Source organism: Parus major, chromosome 1 (assembly GCF_001522545.3).
Source record: "Parus major isolate Abel chromosome 1, Parus_major1.1, whole genome shotgun sequence".
NCBI lineage: Eukaryota > Metazoa > Chordata > Aves > Passeriformes > Paridae > Parus > Parus major.
Window position 1 is genome coordinate 37,030,011 of NC_031768.1, and position 17,748 is coordinate 37,047,758.

At 37.7% G+C, this 17,748-nt stretch overlaps 1 protein-coding gene across 1 annotated transcript; it reads right to left on the reverse strand.

Annotated features, from left to right (window-relative positions):
- Positions 1-446: 446 nt before the first annotated feature.
- Positions 447-16,990, reverse strand: LOC107204553 (protein-lysine methyltransferase METTL21E-like). The gene is made up of 5 exons (XM_015627948.3): positions 16,983-16,990; positions 15,180-15,264; positions 6,186-6,343; positions 3,589-3,706; positions 447-2,697 (listed from the first exon to the last, which is right to left on the reverse strand). Exons 2-5 carry the CDS (start codon positions 15,247-15,249, stop codon positions 2,273-2,275), a joined length of 771 nt encoding a protein of 256 aa, XP_015483434.1. The 5' UTR covers positions 15,250-15,264; positions 16,983-16,990; the 3' UTR covers positions 447-2,272.
- Positions 16,991-17,748: the final 758 nt, after the last annotated feature.

Consider the following 17,748-nt stretch of genomic DNA (forward strand, 5'->3'; position numbering starts at 1 on the left):
TGGAGCAGCCAGTCACTAGAGATTTCCCAGGAAGCTTCACACAGCGGTGCTAGGCAGACTTGTGAGAAAGAGAGCTGATGTTACATTCCAGTACATATTAACAAGCTGTTGGGCCTGAAGTGCTGAATCCTGACTCCATTTGACAAACACTTCTCCTCTTGGAATTCAGCAGCAGCTCAGCAGGGGTCAGTCTGTGGCACAAACAGGAGGGCTAGTCAGCAGGACAGATATTTAAAAGCAATCACACTTAACCACTTTGCTGTAGTCTTCCTCTTTAGCCTTCATCATTTTGGAGTTCACAAGGTCATTTCACTAATTATACAGCCAATCCATTTATCCATGAAACATTTGTAGACTGAGATGTCCTTCTGGATACAAGGATTATGGTTACAATTGCAGTAGATTTGATGATTGCGACCAAGTAAGAGGAAAGAAGCAGAGAGAGGTAATCAAGCAATGGCAGAGATCCCTGGTTTTTTCTTTATTTGCCTATATTAAACTGTTTCTATTACACAATGTGGAAAAAAAATATTTCCAAATATTTCCATTCTGCAGTCTGTTTTTCTACAGCTGTAATTATCTAAGGACATATGCAAAGCAACATTATGCATAAGGGTAATACTCTCTGTCAACCAGTATCGAGTCTAATTTTCTAGCTATAGTGATTGATCCAGTAAAGGATTCTATCTACAAACTTTGTCACAGGAAATTTACCGGTCAGGACTAGATTTTTCTCTAATAACTTCCAGCCCAAAATCCCACATGTGATTTCTCAGCAGGAGAGGTTAAAAAATAGACTTGACTATCTTGCTTTTCATTTTGCTTCTGGGTAAGGCATGCTATTAATTGCTTTAGTTTTATCCTAGGGTCACCCTTTGTGTTTCACCAAGGATGCCCTAGGATATCCAGTTCACACTGGAAAAATTTGGCAGATCAGCCTCTCCTCTCTGCAACACTTCACCTCTAACACCAGGCCCCAGTGTTCAGCTGGGACAAAAAAGTACATTCCACATCACATTTACCACAGTTCTGCCCCAGACTTGTGTCAGAGTAAATAAGTAACATGCATCTGCCACAAGCAAAGATAGAAATAATAATATGTTCAGGGAGTCAGCAGTAAGAAATAAAAAACTCCTTGAGAGAATACAGATAGGAGTTAAAAAAATAAATACTGACAGTCCCCAGAGCCTCCACATTACTAGGGCAGTTGCCTGCTAGAGTAGAGGCGACAAAGCTCTTGTCTAGCCTTGAAGGCCTCAAAATCAACTACAAATAGAATCAGAAAATATGGTGTGTGGAAAGAATGATTTTATTAATCTCCCCAAAAGAAAACTCTTGGATAGGATACTGAAAATAGGAGCATGCAGTACGGAGTGTCTAGGAGAAAAATATTTTGTTTGTACTAAAAAACAAATATCTAAGCCTATCCATGCCTCAGCCACACCATGAAAGGCTGGTTTAGTTTTCTGCCTCCAGCCACCAGCAGTGCAAAGCTCCTCTCTTGATGGCCACTGTCCTTTTTCCACTGTTGTTCCCTCAGGTTCAGATAACCGTCTATTTTTGGAGGAGCAGATCTCCAGACCAAGAATTAAAAGTCTTTGTAAAGGGCAGCTGGTGATATGTTGTATGCTTCTAATATGAGACCTTTGTTCAAGCAACAAAACATTTAACTCCCTCTTGCCTCATGTGCATGGCTGTGTGTTAAAGAAACCCTAAATATAAATAAAAAATACAGCATAATTATTACATTAAGAGTAGCTAATACATTCTATCCCTTTATCTCAATAGTGTGTTTTCCAGGTGGTGAGGTTTTCTCAGCTCCTATTAAGAGTATTCAAAGGAAGGATTAACATGATAGTGAGAATGAGGAAATATCAGATTTAACACCAAAACTTTTAAATACAAAGGTTTATAGTCTACACTTTTAAATACTTGTTGGAATTTTGAAGATTCTGTTCAAAGTTGAAATTGAAAACTTTTGGAAATATTCATTATATGACCCATAACAATAATGGTAAGATTTGTAAAAGTTATTAGAATTGTCAGCTTTCCACAATAAAAGTCAAGACAATGTCACAGATGTAACTCTTCTGTGTGTAACACTATTGGCAAATTGAATTTAGGAATTTAGAGGAATGCACTAGAATTTGATGATTTGTTTTACCTATCTCTAGAAATGTCATTCAAGTGTCAGCAGCTACTAAAATGGAAATTATTAAAGAGAGAAAAAGCTGCAGAAGAGCAGAAAGTGTCACCTCCCGGTATCTCTCTTTCAGACCTTCTGTTTGGAAGGTCTGGCTTTCATCCTGCCTTTCCTCATTGCTTTATACAAGGCTATGTTCAAACTGGGAAAATTGGAAATCATCTCTAAGTCAAACAGTGTCTGAAATCTGTCCACAAATCGGTTCTCATTCTCCAACCTAAATTTCATGGCCCACAGAATAACAGTATCATTCTTGCACAAGTGATCAAAGGTTAGGAGGAGTTCATCCAGGAATGGATGGTGGTAAACTACATCAGCAGCCATAATGTAGTCAAAGTGACAGGAAGATCTAGGAAAGTTCTTTTCCAGATCAATTCCCCAAGACAGCTCCTTAACACAAGGCTGGTGCTTGCACTTCTGCTTTGTATTTTGGAGAACGTTGTACTGAAGGTTTCCCAGTAGTTCTGGCAAATCTGTGGCAGTCACAAAGGCACCTGTGACACAGAGAAAACAAATATAATATTTGAATATACATCAAGACTTGAGTAAAAGCCTATTCACAAAAGCCACTGCACTAGGAACTGATTTTATCGGCTAACTGTCACTGAAGGCAATAAAAAATGTAGATGCTGCCAATAACTCTTACACATTGTGCTTAAAATAAATATTTGCTCCCTCACAGTTCTACTCTACAGATTGCCACCTAAATGCAGCTGGTGGGGAGATATCAGATACTTCCTGTATCTTGATGTGGCTGACTAGGGATTGATGAATACCAATTACTGGATCCCAGAAGTCAGCATGAGATTTAAGCATTACCTCAGGTTCTTCCCTTCTCACACAAGAAGCAGCTTTTTTCAGACTAACAAAAGCTAAAATTCTGTTAAAATGCAGAACACACTGACCTGGATTACTCTCCAAGATGAATAGGGTGCTATAAGAGAAAACACAACAATGTAGCAGAAAGATCAAGTTGCTGAAGGAAAATACTGAAACACAAATGGATAGAAGGTGACCTGGCATCCAAGAGCTGTTTGGTCAAAGGAAGGGGATGCACTGGTCATACCTACATCTGGCTCAATATATTTGCCATTGACATCCTGCAAAACCACTAATTTCTTATTTTGATCCCCAGTTTAGCACAGTTAATGACAACATATCTACTGGGACCTCCTTTATTGTATCAATACACTCTCAGAAAAAAAAAATAAAAACAAAAAAAAAACAACAAAGCATGTTTCCAAACAAGCCTGTTAGAATTTACTGTTTCTTGCTCCTGGAAGCTTTCAAACAACACTCTCTTAGAAGAACCAAGCCACATCCTTCATCTTTCTCTGTTCCTCTGAGAGGTGTTCCCAAGAGCATGATAAATACCACATACTCACCCAGCAAACTGGCTACTATGGAGACCAAGCCAGTTCCAGCTCCAATTTCAATCACATTTTTGTCAACCAAATTGCATTGTTTAGAATTAGTTTCCAAAAAATAACACAGAACAAGAGCCTGTAGGGGAGGAAATCCATAAACATACTGATAAAATTAATGAAATAAATCCCTTTACTAAATTTGAATTGTCTTTTAAAAGCATGCAAAAAATTTGTTGTCCATTCAAATGAGCAATAGTCATTCAAGATCTATCCCTAAAGGACCACAGCTCATGTCTTTGGGCTCTATAGGTCACAAAATAAATGCTACAACATGACTCCATATAGGTCTATGAATTATTACAGCCAGAAGGAGCAACTGCAATTCGATAATCTGTCACAACACATGACATGAGTTGTAAAATTCCAGTCACCAGTTCCTGCTTATAACTGGACTTACTTCTGGTTGAGATAAAATCTGTCCTTCACAAAAACATCTTGATATAAAACTGCTTGTGAGAGAAAATCCACCCTTAACAACCCTTGTTAAGTTCTTCCAATAGTCAATTATTTCTGACAATAATTAATTATTGTTAGGGCTCAAAAGGGACCAATAGATTTACCCCCTTTTCTTCTGGTTCAGATTATTTGCAGTTTCTATTTTCTTACCTTGTTAAGCTTAACAAACTTTAATGGTAATATAGCCACAAAGATCATCTACAACAGACTCCTTACACATAAACTGTGTTAATTAAAATCAGTTAATTTTAAAATTATTAGGAATCTTCTTCAGCTTTTCTGCCACTCACACTGACTAGTGAGTTTTAGTTCACTGGTGAAATAGAAATTGGTACTTTTATTTCTCTCATAAAGATAGTTTCCATATTTTCTTCCATATTTTTCTCAGACTTTGATAGCTGTATAATCTGCATTGACAAATAGGATGATTGCCACATTCTCTCACAATACAGATGACCATTTGGAAAGGCAATTATTAGCAGCTTGCTCAGGGACAGCAAAACTAGTTTTGCTTTTAACTAAGAATGAGAAGGAAAGGAACAGAAGTATTGTTGACCCAATGTTAACATGCTAGAAATTCAAACAAAGGTTTTGTTTTCTACCTCTTAATTCAGAGCACAGAAGAGAAGGTAAGGAGAACTTACTTATATCACTTAATCAACAGCACTTTGATATAGAAATCAGCCTTTGAGAACCAGGAATAATTTAAGTCAGGTTCCTAAAGACTGGGTCTGATACTTGACATTATATTGACATTATTTTGACCTTATATTTGGATTTCCTCCTAGTTACAATAATTCCTATAATTCCTTCATTCAGGGTTTTGCCATATTCTGTTGTAGAAACTGGCTGGCATAATCAAAGTTTCTGAGAAATTTTCAGAGAAATTTTGAAATCTGCATTCCTTTCCATGAAACATGCAGAAAATTTACTTTCCTTAAAGTTTCCGCACTCTCAACAAATTTGGCTGACATTTTTCAGGAGATTTCAAGCACAGCTAGATGGAAGTGGAAGGAAGAACATTATGAGACAAAGATTGAAGGGTTGTCTTCCTTCCACAACAAAATTGGCCAAGCCCTTCCAGATAAAAAAACATGTTTTTCAGTGAAGTCTATGATTTTGTGCAAGTAAATGGTAGCCAGCCAAAATTTCCATGATGACATGCACTGAGGTCACTAAAACATATAGTACAGGTGACTGGTCCAGGGTTTCTAAAACCAGGAATATCATTTGGACTTCAAAACAAAAGAGTAGGACAATTATCCCCAGCTGAACTATGTTCATACTTCTAAAAACCAGTATGATCCTAGAAGGCTGAGGCAGTTGGGAAAGAAATGGAGCATCCTGGGTCTCTCCTATAGGGATACAAATTTCATCATGCATGGTGGTACCTCCCTGGAGATTTCTTTCAGCCTTACTATTATTCAATTACTCAATTAATTATTTCAAAACTGTAAGATTGCTACATTGTACAGATTCAAAACTTGAAGAAGACTCCTTATACCGTGAATGTGTTGATGGTTCTTATATCAAGAGCCAAAGACAATGGTTCTCTCCAACTAGATTTCTAGCTGTTTAAGAAACTGAAAGCTCCAGCTGAACATTTTCCCATGTCTATGTATCAACAAGGTGTATTTGTTCCTTACATGAGTAGGTTGAGTAGCTTCTGTGAGTGCTAACACCTTGTGAGCTCGTATCACAGTTGTTTTCGCAACCTGGATCTGCCTGCTACACAGCCATCTGTATTTATAAAATGTACAGAAACGCAATCATCATAAAACTGCCATATTTCTTTCAAAATATGCTTGTAATTGGCTAATAAGATTAAAAGCTATCAGCAAGTGAGGCGGGGACACAAGTCATACATCTTTCATGACTGGGGCATGCTCAAGGAATAACAAGTAAGCTTTGAGAAACATGAATTCACACAAAACCAGGTTAAATTCAGGTTTGGGATTTGCAGAACAGAGACAGAGAAGCACAGAATTATTTACTTGGGTTTATAGCATATAAAAAAGCATATTTATTATACAAAACAAACTTTTAAATGCTAGACAGCTCCAAAAATGAAAAACAACAATACTACGAAAATATTGTACCGATGGCCAGACGACTGCCCCGTAACAATCAGTGGCTTCGGTAATTCTTATCTCATGGCCAGCAAAGTGAAAGCCCTCCCAGGTCTTATAAGCTATAAGATCAGGAAAAAAACGCCTCCCCATGATTTCTGCAACTATCTGTTCATCTTCTTTTTCCCCTGCAAGCAAAAGTATAAGAGGTCAAAGAGGCTGAGTGAGCTGATAATGAAACTACCAATTCATATTGAAAAGCTGATTTGGAAGCAAGAATATAAATTACATCTGTGAATAAAACACTTTTCACCATTAATAGTTAGCATGGTACACAGCAATTCTCCTGAATTCTAATTGAAATTTTCAGTGTGTGGTTAAATAACTTCTTTCGTGTTTCGCTGAAGCAGCCAAATTCATAAAAAGTAAAGAAGGGGAATGTTAACATACATTGTTTTTAATTTCAGCAGCCCAAAGGAAATCTTTAAACTTCTTTTTCCCTCCAAGAACAGCTGCCCTAGCGTAGACGCTCACAGTCTTAAGCACCTGGATTTTTCATTGTTTTGCATGTCCTTTTACTGTTCACTTTCCCCATATTATGGTTCTTTTTGACACTAAACAAAAGGAACCAGAATATCATTTATAAGTCTGTCACAAAACTTGTGAAACAGATCCTAGCAACACAAATTATGACAGACAGGAGTGAAAGCACTTGTGTTGTCAGGAAAGCTTATCCACCCACCCCAACAGAGCCCTGTCAGAGGGATTCTTTCCAGTTGGCTTGATATCCTGAATGCCATCCCTGTTGCTAAGCAAAGAATATTTATGATAGCTAACAAAATCCTGGATAACTGTTCAAACAGAAGAGTATTTATTCCTTTTTAGCGGAATACCAAGCTAGTTTCAGTTTTGCCACCATCACACAAAACTGCACCACAATGTCAGGAAAAAAATATGTAAGAGAAGCTGTCTAGAACATTTGCTTAGCAAAGTCTAGATTCATTCCAAGTTTTTGCTGGAATTTTTCTTTCATTGCCAGCTATGGTCTGTTGGCAAACCAGTGAAAGAAAAAGATGTTTACAAAGTACACCTTCTAGAAAGCATGCTAGAGATTTAGGTAACTCAGTTACTGCCTTGTCCAAAGCAGAGTTTCTGTATCAAGCCTGCAGCTCCCATCAGAATCACAGATATTAATTTTGGGATCTGCTAGCTGTTGAAAATGAAACCATTTACGCTTCTGTCAACATAAAACACTTTGTTTTACTGAAGATTCTTCACATTTTCTTCCCCCTCTAATCATCGCAGTCACAGGACATAGCGACCCAAAGTGTTGTCATTTGTTTTGCCATATGCTTCAGTATTTTTGTTGTGATAACTTATGAACAAAATCTATTTTCCTTCATTGGGATACAAAGCCCAAAGAACAAAAGCAGGGGTGAACAAAGAAAAAGATGATACCAAACTACCAAATTAGGAAGCTGCTCAGGCTCATTAGCCAGGGCTTTAAGCTTGTAACTCAAATTTCAGCATCACAGGAAACTAGAGAATAGCAGCAAACAAGGAAATAAAAACAAAAATATTTGATTTTGATATGTTGACACTAAGTCACAAAAACCCAACAAAAACTGATTAACCAACCACAGTACTTGTAGAATTTATTGCAGGGAGGGAAGAACCCTGATCATGGGATGCTGCAAAATTAAAAATAATACCATGCATATATTACTGGAAAAATCAAGTTTTCATATATTTTAGAAATGTAACTAAAATAAAATGCTCAACATTGAAATGATGGTATTTTAAGATATTGGAAAACAAGCAGTATGTGTCAGCCTCTTCAAGCCTCTAACATTAAGCTGGGAGAAAACACATGCATCACTGTGCCTGTAATCAGGGAGCTCTTGACAAACATGAGCTAAGTGCCAGGGAAATGCTGCTTCAGGGCAAAATTAATCTTTTTCTTATGAAAGAAGTAATAAAAAGCTGTCTTATTACACATATCATAAGTGTATTTAATAGATCATCCTGTTTCCAAGCATATGAGATGTAGCCTGCTTTTAATCTTCTCCAATTGCTTAAAGCAGTTTGATCTTGTTCTGTGATCATTACTAGCTGTGGAAGTAAAAGCTATTCTTTCTATTACCTTTCAATTACAACCATTTTTCTTGATTCTTCCTCCCTTGACATCTGTTTTGGATCCAATTTTGTTGAGAAGCTGGTAACTTACTAGGTCTTAACTTATAAAGCTCCTGCAAGAAGATCTATAAAACTTTAGCAGTATTCCAGCTGCTCCTCTAGCACTCAGTAAACACTTCCCACCTATTCCCTACAGGCTTAGCAAACTTTTTACTTCAGGTTTGCATAGCACCTACACTAATAGAGTTTGTAACCCACTGCTCTCTTCCTGAACACTACTTGTAGCCCTGAAAGAAGAATCCCGAACCTGCTGACTAATAACAGCACTTGCATTTTTTCCCATCTTATCCTTTTGGTAATCTTCCAGGTGGCTTTCCTGGAAAAGCTTACATGTCTTAGTTTTTTTTTTCTATTTCCCTTTAAGAAAACACTACTATTGGGAAGAACCAAAAATAGCATCTGTTAAGTCAGAGTTATCATATGTTAGACAAGGGCCAAAGGAGAAACTTTATCAGCAGCAGGATGCTTATGACCCTGACAGAGTGCTGACAAAAAAAGGAGTGCAGAGTTTTAGTCAGATTCACTTATTTCACTTATTTCATACATATTTCCCTTTGAACAGCAAAAAACACTGCTCTGTTTGCTCCTTTTTATCTTTCACAACAACTTCTCGTGGGAATGCACAAAAGGAAATAAATTAATTTTTCTCTAACTGTCCTCAAAGTAGTGAGAATAGAAAAATAAAGAACTAGTGGGAAATCTTTTAAGTGACACAAAAATTGTTGTAAGAGTAAGTAAAATCCAAATGGGATGAACTCTTTTAATACCTGAAAACTTTAAGAAAATTCTACTTTCATCAAGCTAGTTCCCTGATAACAGGTGTGAACAGCTGAAAGGGGGTTATTCTCCTGGAAGCATTTACCTCTGTGTTAGTGAATATTCTCTTATTCACAACAAAAAATCCTGAAATTATGAGTCAATGAATGGACTCTAATGACATTTTAAGACAAAAAGAGATGACTCATCAATAGAATAGGGGAGGATAAGAGAAGAGAAGGCTTGACTGACCTGTCTATCAGCTCTTGTAAGAATGGAAGTGCATAGTGGGCATTTCCAGCAATACTACTGGAGCACAGGTACTGAACCATTAGAACTTAAAAGTCTGCCAGGATTGGCTTCTTCACAGAGCCAGAAGAAGACAAACACACAGGTTCTGTTTGACCGGATAGGTTTGTCCTCACCCCTCTTCTGTGACGTGGAGAAGCATGGAAGTGGTATACACACAGATTTTCTTCAGCCTATTCATCAATTTGCATGAGCAAACACAGAAACCACCAGAGTTTCTAGTGCCAGAACCTTATTTACAGTAAGATGAGGCAGTTTGATCCTGTTGAAGTAACATAGAATTTGAGACAATTTTTTTAGTGAAACAGAGCAAACTCCTTTGTCTTGAACTTCTGTACAAAAAGTTACCACCTATAGATGCCCCAAATTCTTCAAGAATACCTGTAAGTTTCTTAACACTTTTTGCCTAATAAATTAATTGCTTACAGTGTTCTTTGGAATATTTTAGATAAAGCATTGTTTGTTATAGAAGTCTACCATCTTTGGAGCATGTTCCATGAGCTCCCTTGTTGACACATACTCACTGAATCAACTATGTCAAATAAGCATAAACATCATTCTCAAAGGCAAAGCAACTGAAATGCAGACAAAGTTCTCCAAACAGATGTACTGATCATGTGGAAGACTGGAGTTGTGAAGTCAGTGGCAGGTTAGGTAAGAAATGTGTGTCAAGCTGCAAAACCCTGTGTAGGGAACCAGAGGATTTTGCTGACACATTCACACGTCATGTTAAGCAATGTTAAACGTTAAAACGTTATTATGAGAACAAAACCTAAAGAAAATTATGTGAGTTCTGCTAAGAGAAAGGTGGAGAAGTCCTTCAAGTAGGGAAGGGAAGGTAGAAGGAAAATAACAGAAAATAGACCAGGTCAGAATGGAACAAATTTCAAACTGCAGCAACTTTTCTATAAAAATGAAGGCAATCCTTATGTGCACAATTTTCCTTAGAATGAGTAGAAATATTGCTTGTTTAGAAACAAGCTACATGATCAGCTATTTATACCACTTGTCACATAAAATCATGCCTGGAAGCATACAGCTGCATCAGAAATGGTAAACTAAAAATTCAGTTGGGTGTCTTCCATCAGCTAAAAGCAGATGTTAAATCCCTCACTGCAACCCTAGTGATACTGCCTACAATATTGAATTCTCCACTGAATGAAAAGGGAGTAGAGACAGGCATTTCAAAACAACATTTAGAATGCAAAAAAAAAGTATTAAGGACAAGGGGACAAAATCAAAATCATATTTTAAAAAAATTACCACTAGATACTATAGAACTAAACCCGTTCTAGTTTAGTCTGAACTAAAACATAGCTATAAAAATAAAAGGACTCTTTCACCATGAAAGCTGTGAAGAATATACTAGCACTCCATATCTCCATTTTCAGAATCATTCACAAAAAACACGTAGAGCAGCAAAACATACTCCAAGTACTTTGCTAGTGGCTTAGAAGAAGCATTCATTCAGGAAAAAAAAAAAAAAATAAGCCATTGATTCATGGGAGCAGCCTACAGGGAGGAAAAATAACAGTCTCTTTCAAATATTGGCCTGACTGCTTTATCTCAGGAGGTCAAATGGTGTCACAGCCCAATGCCATAAGGAAATAAGATCCAGTCATCTTCTGCTTCTCTCCTGCTTTGATGGATTTTCTCCAACTGGCAAAAGGAATGAAATCTAAAACTTCAGCATGATCTTGACCTGACAAAGTTCAGCCCTACAGCAACATATTCTCCCGTCTTCAGAAGCAGTATACTCTCACCTGTAGGGTTTAGATTTAAAGTTTACCATTTACACTTGTCCTTACAAATATTTTAATACCATGCATCAACAGCTGTGAAGATGGCTGCTCTATGACTTCTCAGCAATTGCCTCCTCAAAGGAGGACTACCAGTGCTGATATTACTGAGTAACACTGGAGTGTTTCCAAGAGATTCCAAGAATTCATAATATCCAGGACTCTTCAGATCACCCCCACTTTGGACACACAGGAGTGGTGTCATCCAAACAAAGTATTTAAGTTGTGTTTTATTTATATAATTTAGAAATAATATATAAAATACATATTGCTTATATTAAATGTATTTATTATAGCTATCTATAGATCCCAAAGTCAGGGGGATACCTGAAAACTGGTCAGTAAGGGAACAAACCTACAACCAGTTCTGTGACTGCAAGAAATGACTGGAGAAGAGTTACACTACTCCAGTGATAGAAATCATCCCAAGGTATCCCAATAAACCCCTACATGTGTTTCCAATGTCTCACACCAAGTTTATCCTAAACTACATACAGGTCACAATAATAGGGGACTTCGGAGTCTCAGAATTTTTACTGAGCTACTGACATGCCAGGATCAGAGCCCTAGTCCTACAAGCACTACAGATGGCTTCATAGAAACATACACTATCCTGAATCACAACATAGTCCCTAAATTTCAGGTAGCATCACTTTAGTACCTTTATTTCATTCCACTTATTTCTATTTTATTCCATTATAGCCTAAGGACCCTCACAGGAAGGTGTTAGGAGGGAAAGCTAATCCTGTTCTTGACTTCACAAAGTCAAATGTAACCTACACCTTTCTAAGAATATAAAGCAAAGTACCATTCAACATGTCTAAACTGCACAGTCAATTTTACCTTGCTTCATCCCTACCTACCAAAAGGGATATCATCATGTAATGCATTCCACTACATTCATCACAATCTCAGTCTGCTGAAGTGATGGCAATGAAGGCTTGTATTATATTGTTTAACCTGAGATACCATGTCAGGGTAACAAAATGCTTGAAACTTTATACTTTGAAATGCAGAAACACAAAACTGCCTCCCACAGGCAGTCTCTTCTCAGACAAGAGACAAGATGCACTTAGCCCAGAGCATGAGGACACAAGAACAGGAGAAGGGTTTGCTCACAGTATCCAGTCTATGTATTTACCCAGGCTTGAGAGGTGTGTTTCCAACTTCAAATTTACACCACTGATATCCCAGCCCTATGAGTCAAAGGTCATCTAAAAACCATTAAATGGATGAAAAAGAAGTACTGTGGTCATTTTATCTCATGAACACATAACAAATTCAAGTTTGCCAAGTACCTCATCATGTCTGTCTGTCATTGAAAACATCTCCAAGTCTAGGCTCAGAAGCTACTTAATTTCTAATAATAACTACATTATTTCTCTTTGACTAAAAAGCAGGCTCTGTTCTTAAATTAGATGGTCTATTATACATTATAAAAAGCAGCTAACCTCCTGACAGATAGGAAGACACCCCAAAAAAAATGCTGTCAGTATTCACCTACCAATAATTCTGGATTTCTAAAATATTCCTTTGCATAAGGGACCTGAAAGTAAGCTAACAGCACCAACCCATGCCGTCATACCACTTTTCTCATGGGACAGTTGAGATATATTATTTATTGTCAAAATGCAGCTACTGCAAAGGCTAAAGAAGTGAAAATAGGAAAGTTGGACACATGGCTGAGAGGGAAGAATGAGTTACAGACTTCCCTAAAAAGGTAATGTATGCTTTGATTATGTGAGTGTTGCCTCCAACTTCTGTTCTATCCATACACAAGAAGTTTTCACTTGAGTTTAGCAATGTCTTAAGCAAAGACAGTGTCTACTAATTGAGGGGAGAGAAAGAGAACAGAGAAGTATTAAATTAATAAGGTGGGTCATCAGGAAACCAGGATTGCAGGAATGATGCTAGAAGGATAACAAGCAAGGAAAAGTCCAACTACAAATTGGCCACTCACTTGTGAAGAGGCAGCCTTAGGGCACATACTCAGGTCCCAGAATGTTTTCCACATTTTACAGCAAAGTCTTTGGAGTCAGTGAAAAAGTAAGAAAATGGGAGAGATAAGAAGTATCTTTAAAAGTAACCCAGGAAATATGAATGAGATGCTGCATCACTACCTCTTCCCAGTTGAATTATCTTAAACTGTAAGTTACAGGGTTAGGATGCTTTTCTCTTTGCTCAATTCCAAGTATGCCCCATTTAAGGCACCGCTCTGGACTCCACCAAGATGCTTGAAATGATGGCAGGAATTGCCATCAATTAGGACATCTGTTAGGCAAGGCAAGTAGGAGTGTGTCCCTTCTAAAATGTCAGGAGTTACGAGAAGGTTACTAGGTCAGCATTTCCTCAGATATTTATGGATTAAAAACTGAGCTGTGGCCAAGTGAAGTGAGACGATGGACTGTCAAGGACAAGTGCACCTTGCAAACTTGTTGTTCTCCTTTTGTCTCAGAGATAAAAGTATTCTGGTGTGAATTTACATAATTCAGCTAGGGTAAAGTAATTTAGTATCCCAAGAAATTAAGACAGGAGTGGTAGCATCTGGTCTCAGAAACATTTAGCCAAGGAGAGTTAAAGCTAATATGAGAAATTATGCAAGAAAAGATAGAGAGACATCTAACAATGCAGGTGTGGAGAACTGATTGTTTAAAGCCACAAAAGAAATTATCAGACTGGGTGAGGACTGACCTGTACAAAAATAAGGAGTTTTAAACTGGAGAATGTATGACAAGTAAATTAATAAGCAAAAGGGAAGGCACCAAACATAAAGAGCTCAGATTGTGAGGGTGGTGCAACACTGGAAGAGGCTGCCCAGAGAAATTGTGGATGCTCCATCCCTAGGAGTGTTCAAGGCCAGGCTGGATAAGGCTTTCTTTTGAGCAACCATGTCTAGTTGAAAGTGTCCCTGCCCATGACAGGGAGTTTAGAACTAGATTGTTTTTAAGGTCCTTTCTAGCCCAAACCATTTTGTGAGTCTATGATCCTATGACTGAAACTTGCAAAGAAACCAAACTAGAATAAGAACCCTGGGAAACAGATATTGAGACTGGGTGAAATAATGGTGAAATAATGAAATAGAAATGGAGAAAGCAGTAAAGGATGAGAACAAGGAAGGCACAGTCTCTGAGTAATTGAGCAAGCAAATCTCTATGCATCAGGTTCAGCATCCTTCCACCTCCAGACCCTGGCAAAGAATTTGAAATGGCAAAGTGTGTAAAGATATCAAATTTTCCATTCATGTCTCCTCATTCTCTTAGACTAATGTTTATAGACATGGAAGAGAACTACCTGTGACTACACAGACCACAACTCAACTGAGATTTTAAATAAAAATATTATGAAAATAATTAAGATAATTTTTCAAATCTCCTCCTTTTCCACTCAGCTGTAGAATATAACTAGACCCCATCATAAAACATATTCACTTGTCCTAATACCTTGCCTAGTCCTGGTAACCACTAAAAAGAGGATTATTTACAAAGCTTTAGAATCCTCAAAGATGTACAGCCATGAAAGCACTTAACAAGGAAACACTGCCAACAGCCCCTGAAGGTGTTTGAAAGTACGGTCTGAGGCTGTCTAGACAGAAATCAAACTTGTAATGACCAATTCTCCTAACTGACAGCCTGTAAACAAACCTCTCTGAAGAGCTTGATCATGGTCACAGCTTCATTCCTTGGAACCAGACACAGTCAAGTAACTGGAGGACAGATGCCAGGCACCAGCAGGAAACTGCCATGACAAGAGTATGCAGGTATAACTCATTAGAAATACCACATGCATTGCTAGCATACTACAACAGTGGTCTCTGCTGCATTTTCCTTACAAATGCCATAAACATCCTTCTTCAGAAAAAAATTAATTAGAAGATAGTTCATTGGCAGCCAGACATTTTGTTCCTTATATTTTATAATATTCTTAAGTGTAACAAAGAAACACAGTGAAATAAAAAACATTTTACCTTCTTGTCTTTCAAATTCTCTGACCCATTGATTTTGTAGATGATTATGCTGTGATGATGTCAAATCCATACTATGCCACAAACCCTAGGACAGAGAAACACAAGTCTGTCTCAATAAAATGACTACTTCTTCTTTCACACATAAGCTTCATTTAAAAAAAAATTACATGTGTTATGCTACAATTTACTTCTATTGATAATAAAGACATGGAGACACATAAGTATGCAATGCATAAACGTACAACACACAGCAAACTCATTCAACTGTTATATTCTTACAGAGGAAAAAGAACAGACTAAAAAATTTAAAAAAAACCCACAAACCAAACAAAAGCTTTGATTAACATTTAGAACTATTTTAAGAAATTTTAAAGTTAGAATCAATTAAAAAGATTTGGTAGTCTTATAAAGGATTGAAAGGAAAGGTAGAAACAAATTCCTGAAAGAGAAGAAAAATTGAACCAATATGATCTAACCTTCTTTGAACTAATTGGCTTGGAATGGAAGGAGACAATCTTATAATAAAAGCTGCACATGAGAATAAGGGAGCAGAATCTACTAATAACATACTGCATGGAAAGCATACATACCTACATGAACACACAAAGAGCATGCTGGATAAAAAAGTAGTAAGAAAAGTGGGACAGAGGACAATACAATTTTCAGCTGTCTGCAGAGAAACAGACAGACAACCAATAGTCCCCAGCTCTTAATATCTTACAATCAGAAAGAACACTGAGTTCACAGGAAAAACAAAATAATAAAAAAAACCCAAACCAAAAAAATCAAAAAAAAAAAAAAACCAAACAAAAAAGCACAAAGCACACAGTGCTTTGGTTATTTTGGTTATTTTTGATACTTTGATATGATTTTTAACTGTCCACTCTTATGTGGAAATTTGGCTGATTTTTGCCAGGATGGTTACAGGCAGTGAACAGTTGATAATCTACAGAATGTCTAAACACTTGCAATAGGGATGCAATTAAATAAGGCAAAGACTAAAAGAGTATCTCTCCATAGTGGGAACAAACAATAAAAAGAAAGAAAAAAAGAAAGGACAATCAAAATAAAAATATATTCTGAATATTCTGAATATCAAATCCTCCTCACAGTGCAAAGTCTTAGGCAGATTTTACCTCAAAACTTCTGGATAAAGAAGACAGTAGGGAACAGACCTCTCCTGATTGAGAGGATGCACCTTACTTTCTTGACTTCACACTACAAAAGGCACACAGGTTTAATGTTTGATTTTACTACTACAATACCAGCAGCCGTTATCCTTTTTGAAGGAGAAAATAACTTAGGGGCTTTCTACATGTCACCATAGCACAAAGAACAAAAATATTGCCATTATGTTTATGGCTATACATGAACTTAGCAATAGCAACATCATTAGAGAGGCAACAGAAAAGAGACTCAGTGGGAATCAAAGTCTTCATATGACTCTTCAGAATAACAAGTAGCATAAGAAACTACAGGGCTATTAAGCAGAAAATGTTATACACATTCACCAGCTTGTTGTCTACATCAGAAGTATTAAAAAAGATACATTTTCTTCCCATTAGAAGACAAAATAGAAGGTAAAATCACCCTACAGGACAAAGCCTTTGTATTTTGTGGTCCTCTACATTTTTTATGTCATTCTAAAAATATCCTGAGGTGCACTGGACTACACAGCAACCTAAAATAGTCCATCAGGGACATTCAGGAGCGCTACAAGCAACTATACAGCGCAGAACAGCTCACAAAAGACAGAGACAAGTGAAACACGACTGGCATCCACCGCGCTTCGGTCAATGTTACCTGAATCTCTCACAGCTCTCCAAAGATGGTGCTCCAGCAGCCAAGTCCCTATCCTGCCGGTGGCTTCCCCCGCAGACAACCGCGTGTTCTGCAGGCTGTGGCACACATTGCCAACATCCCCACACCGGCAGCGATCACAAACCCCGACAGCTGCAGCCCGAGCACAAAGAGGGCACCACACAGCCCTTACGTAAGGGAGCAATTTTGTAACAGCAGGAGGCAGCCCCTCCAGGGTGCTCCAACCACAAAGTAACCAACTTGGGAGTACTGTTTACAAAATAAATAGTGGCAGGGTATCAGCAACTCCTCACAGGGACTAAAAAGTAACCCAAGGGCACAGGCATTCTTCAGAGCCAAAAGGGTCTTCCAAGGGAAAAGTTTACCAAGGGGCGGGAGTGCTTTTGCAGCTGAGGTATAGCAATGCAGAACTGCATCAAGGTATGCAACCCCCAAAATCCTGACCCCACGACACAGCTGTCACCCTGCATAAATCTAAACATATCCAAGATGTCCATTCACTCCACAGATTGCAAACACTCTCACGGGACCAAATACAGGTACCTAAGACATCTCTTTTTTGGGCTGTAATCAATTCAGGAGAGGAGCCATCTCTCACTTTAGAAAAAATTAGGCTTCAACTTCAACTGGGTTTCTAGGTGTTATCAAAAAATAATAAATTATTGTACCAAAATACTAAACAAGCCCTATGGAGAAATGAGAGTCTCTGTACCATAGTTAGCAGGAGAAATTAAGGGGAGCTCTTCTA

Coding starts and splice junctions, on each gene's coding strand:
- LOC107204553 (XM_015627948.3), bottom strand. CDS start 15,249: ATGGATTTGACATCATCACAGCATAATCATCTACAAAATCAATGGGTC. Junction 6,344..15,179: donor AGAATTTGAAAGACAAGAAG/GTAAAATGTTTT, acceptor TTTTGCTTGCAG/GGGAAAAAGAAGATGAACAG. Junction 3,707..6,185: donor GGGCAGTCGTCTGGCCATCG/GTACAATATTTT, acceptor CCTCCCCTACAG/GCTCTTGTTCTGTGTTATTT.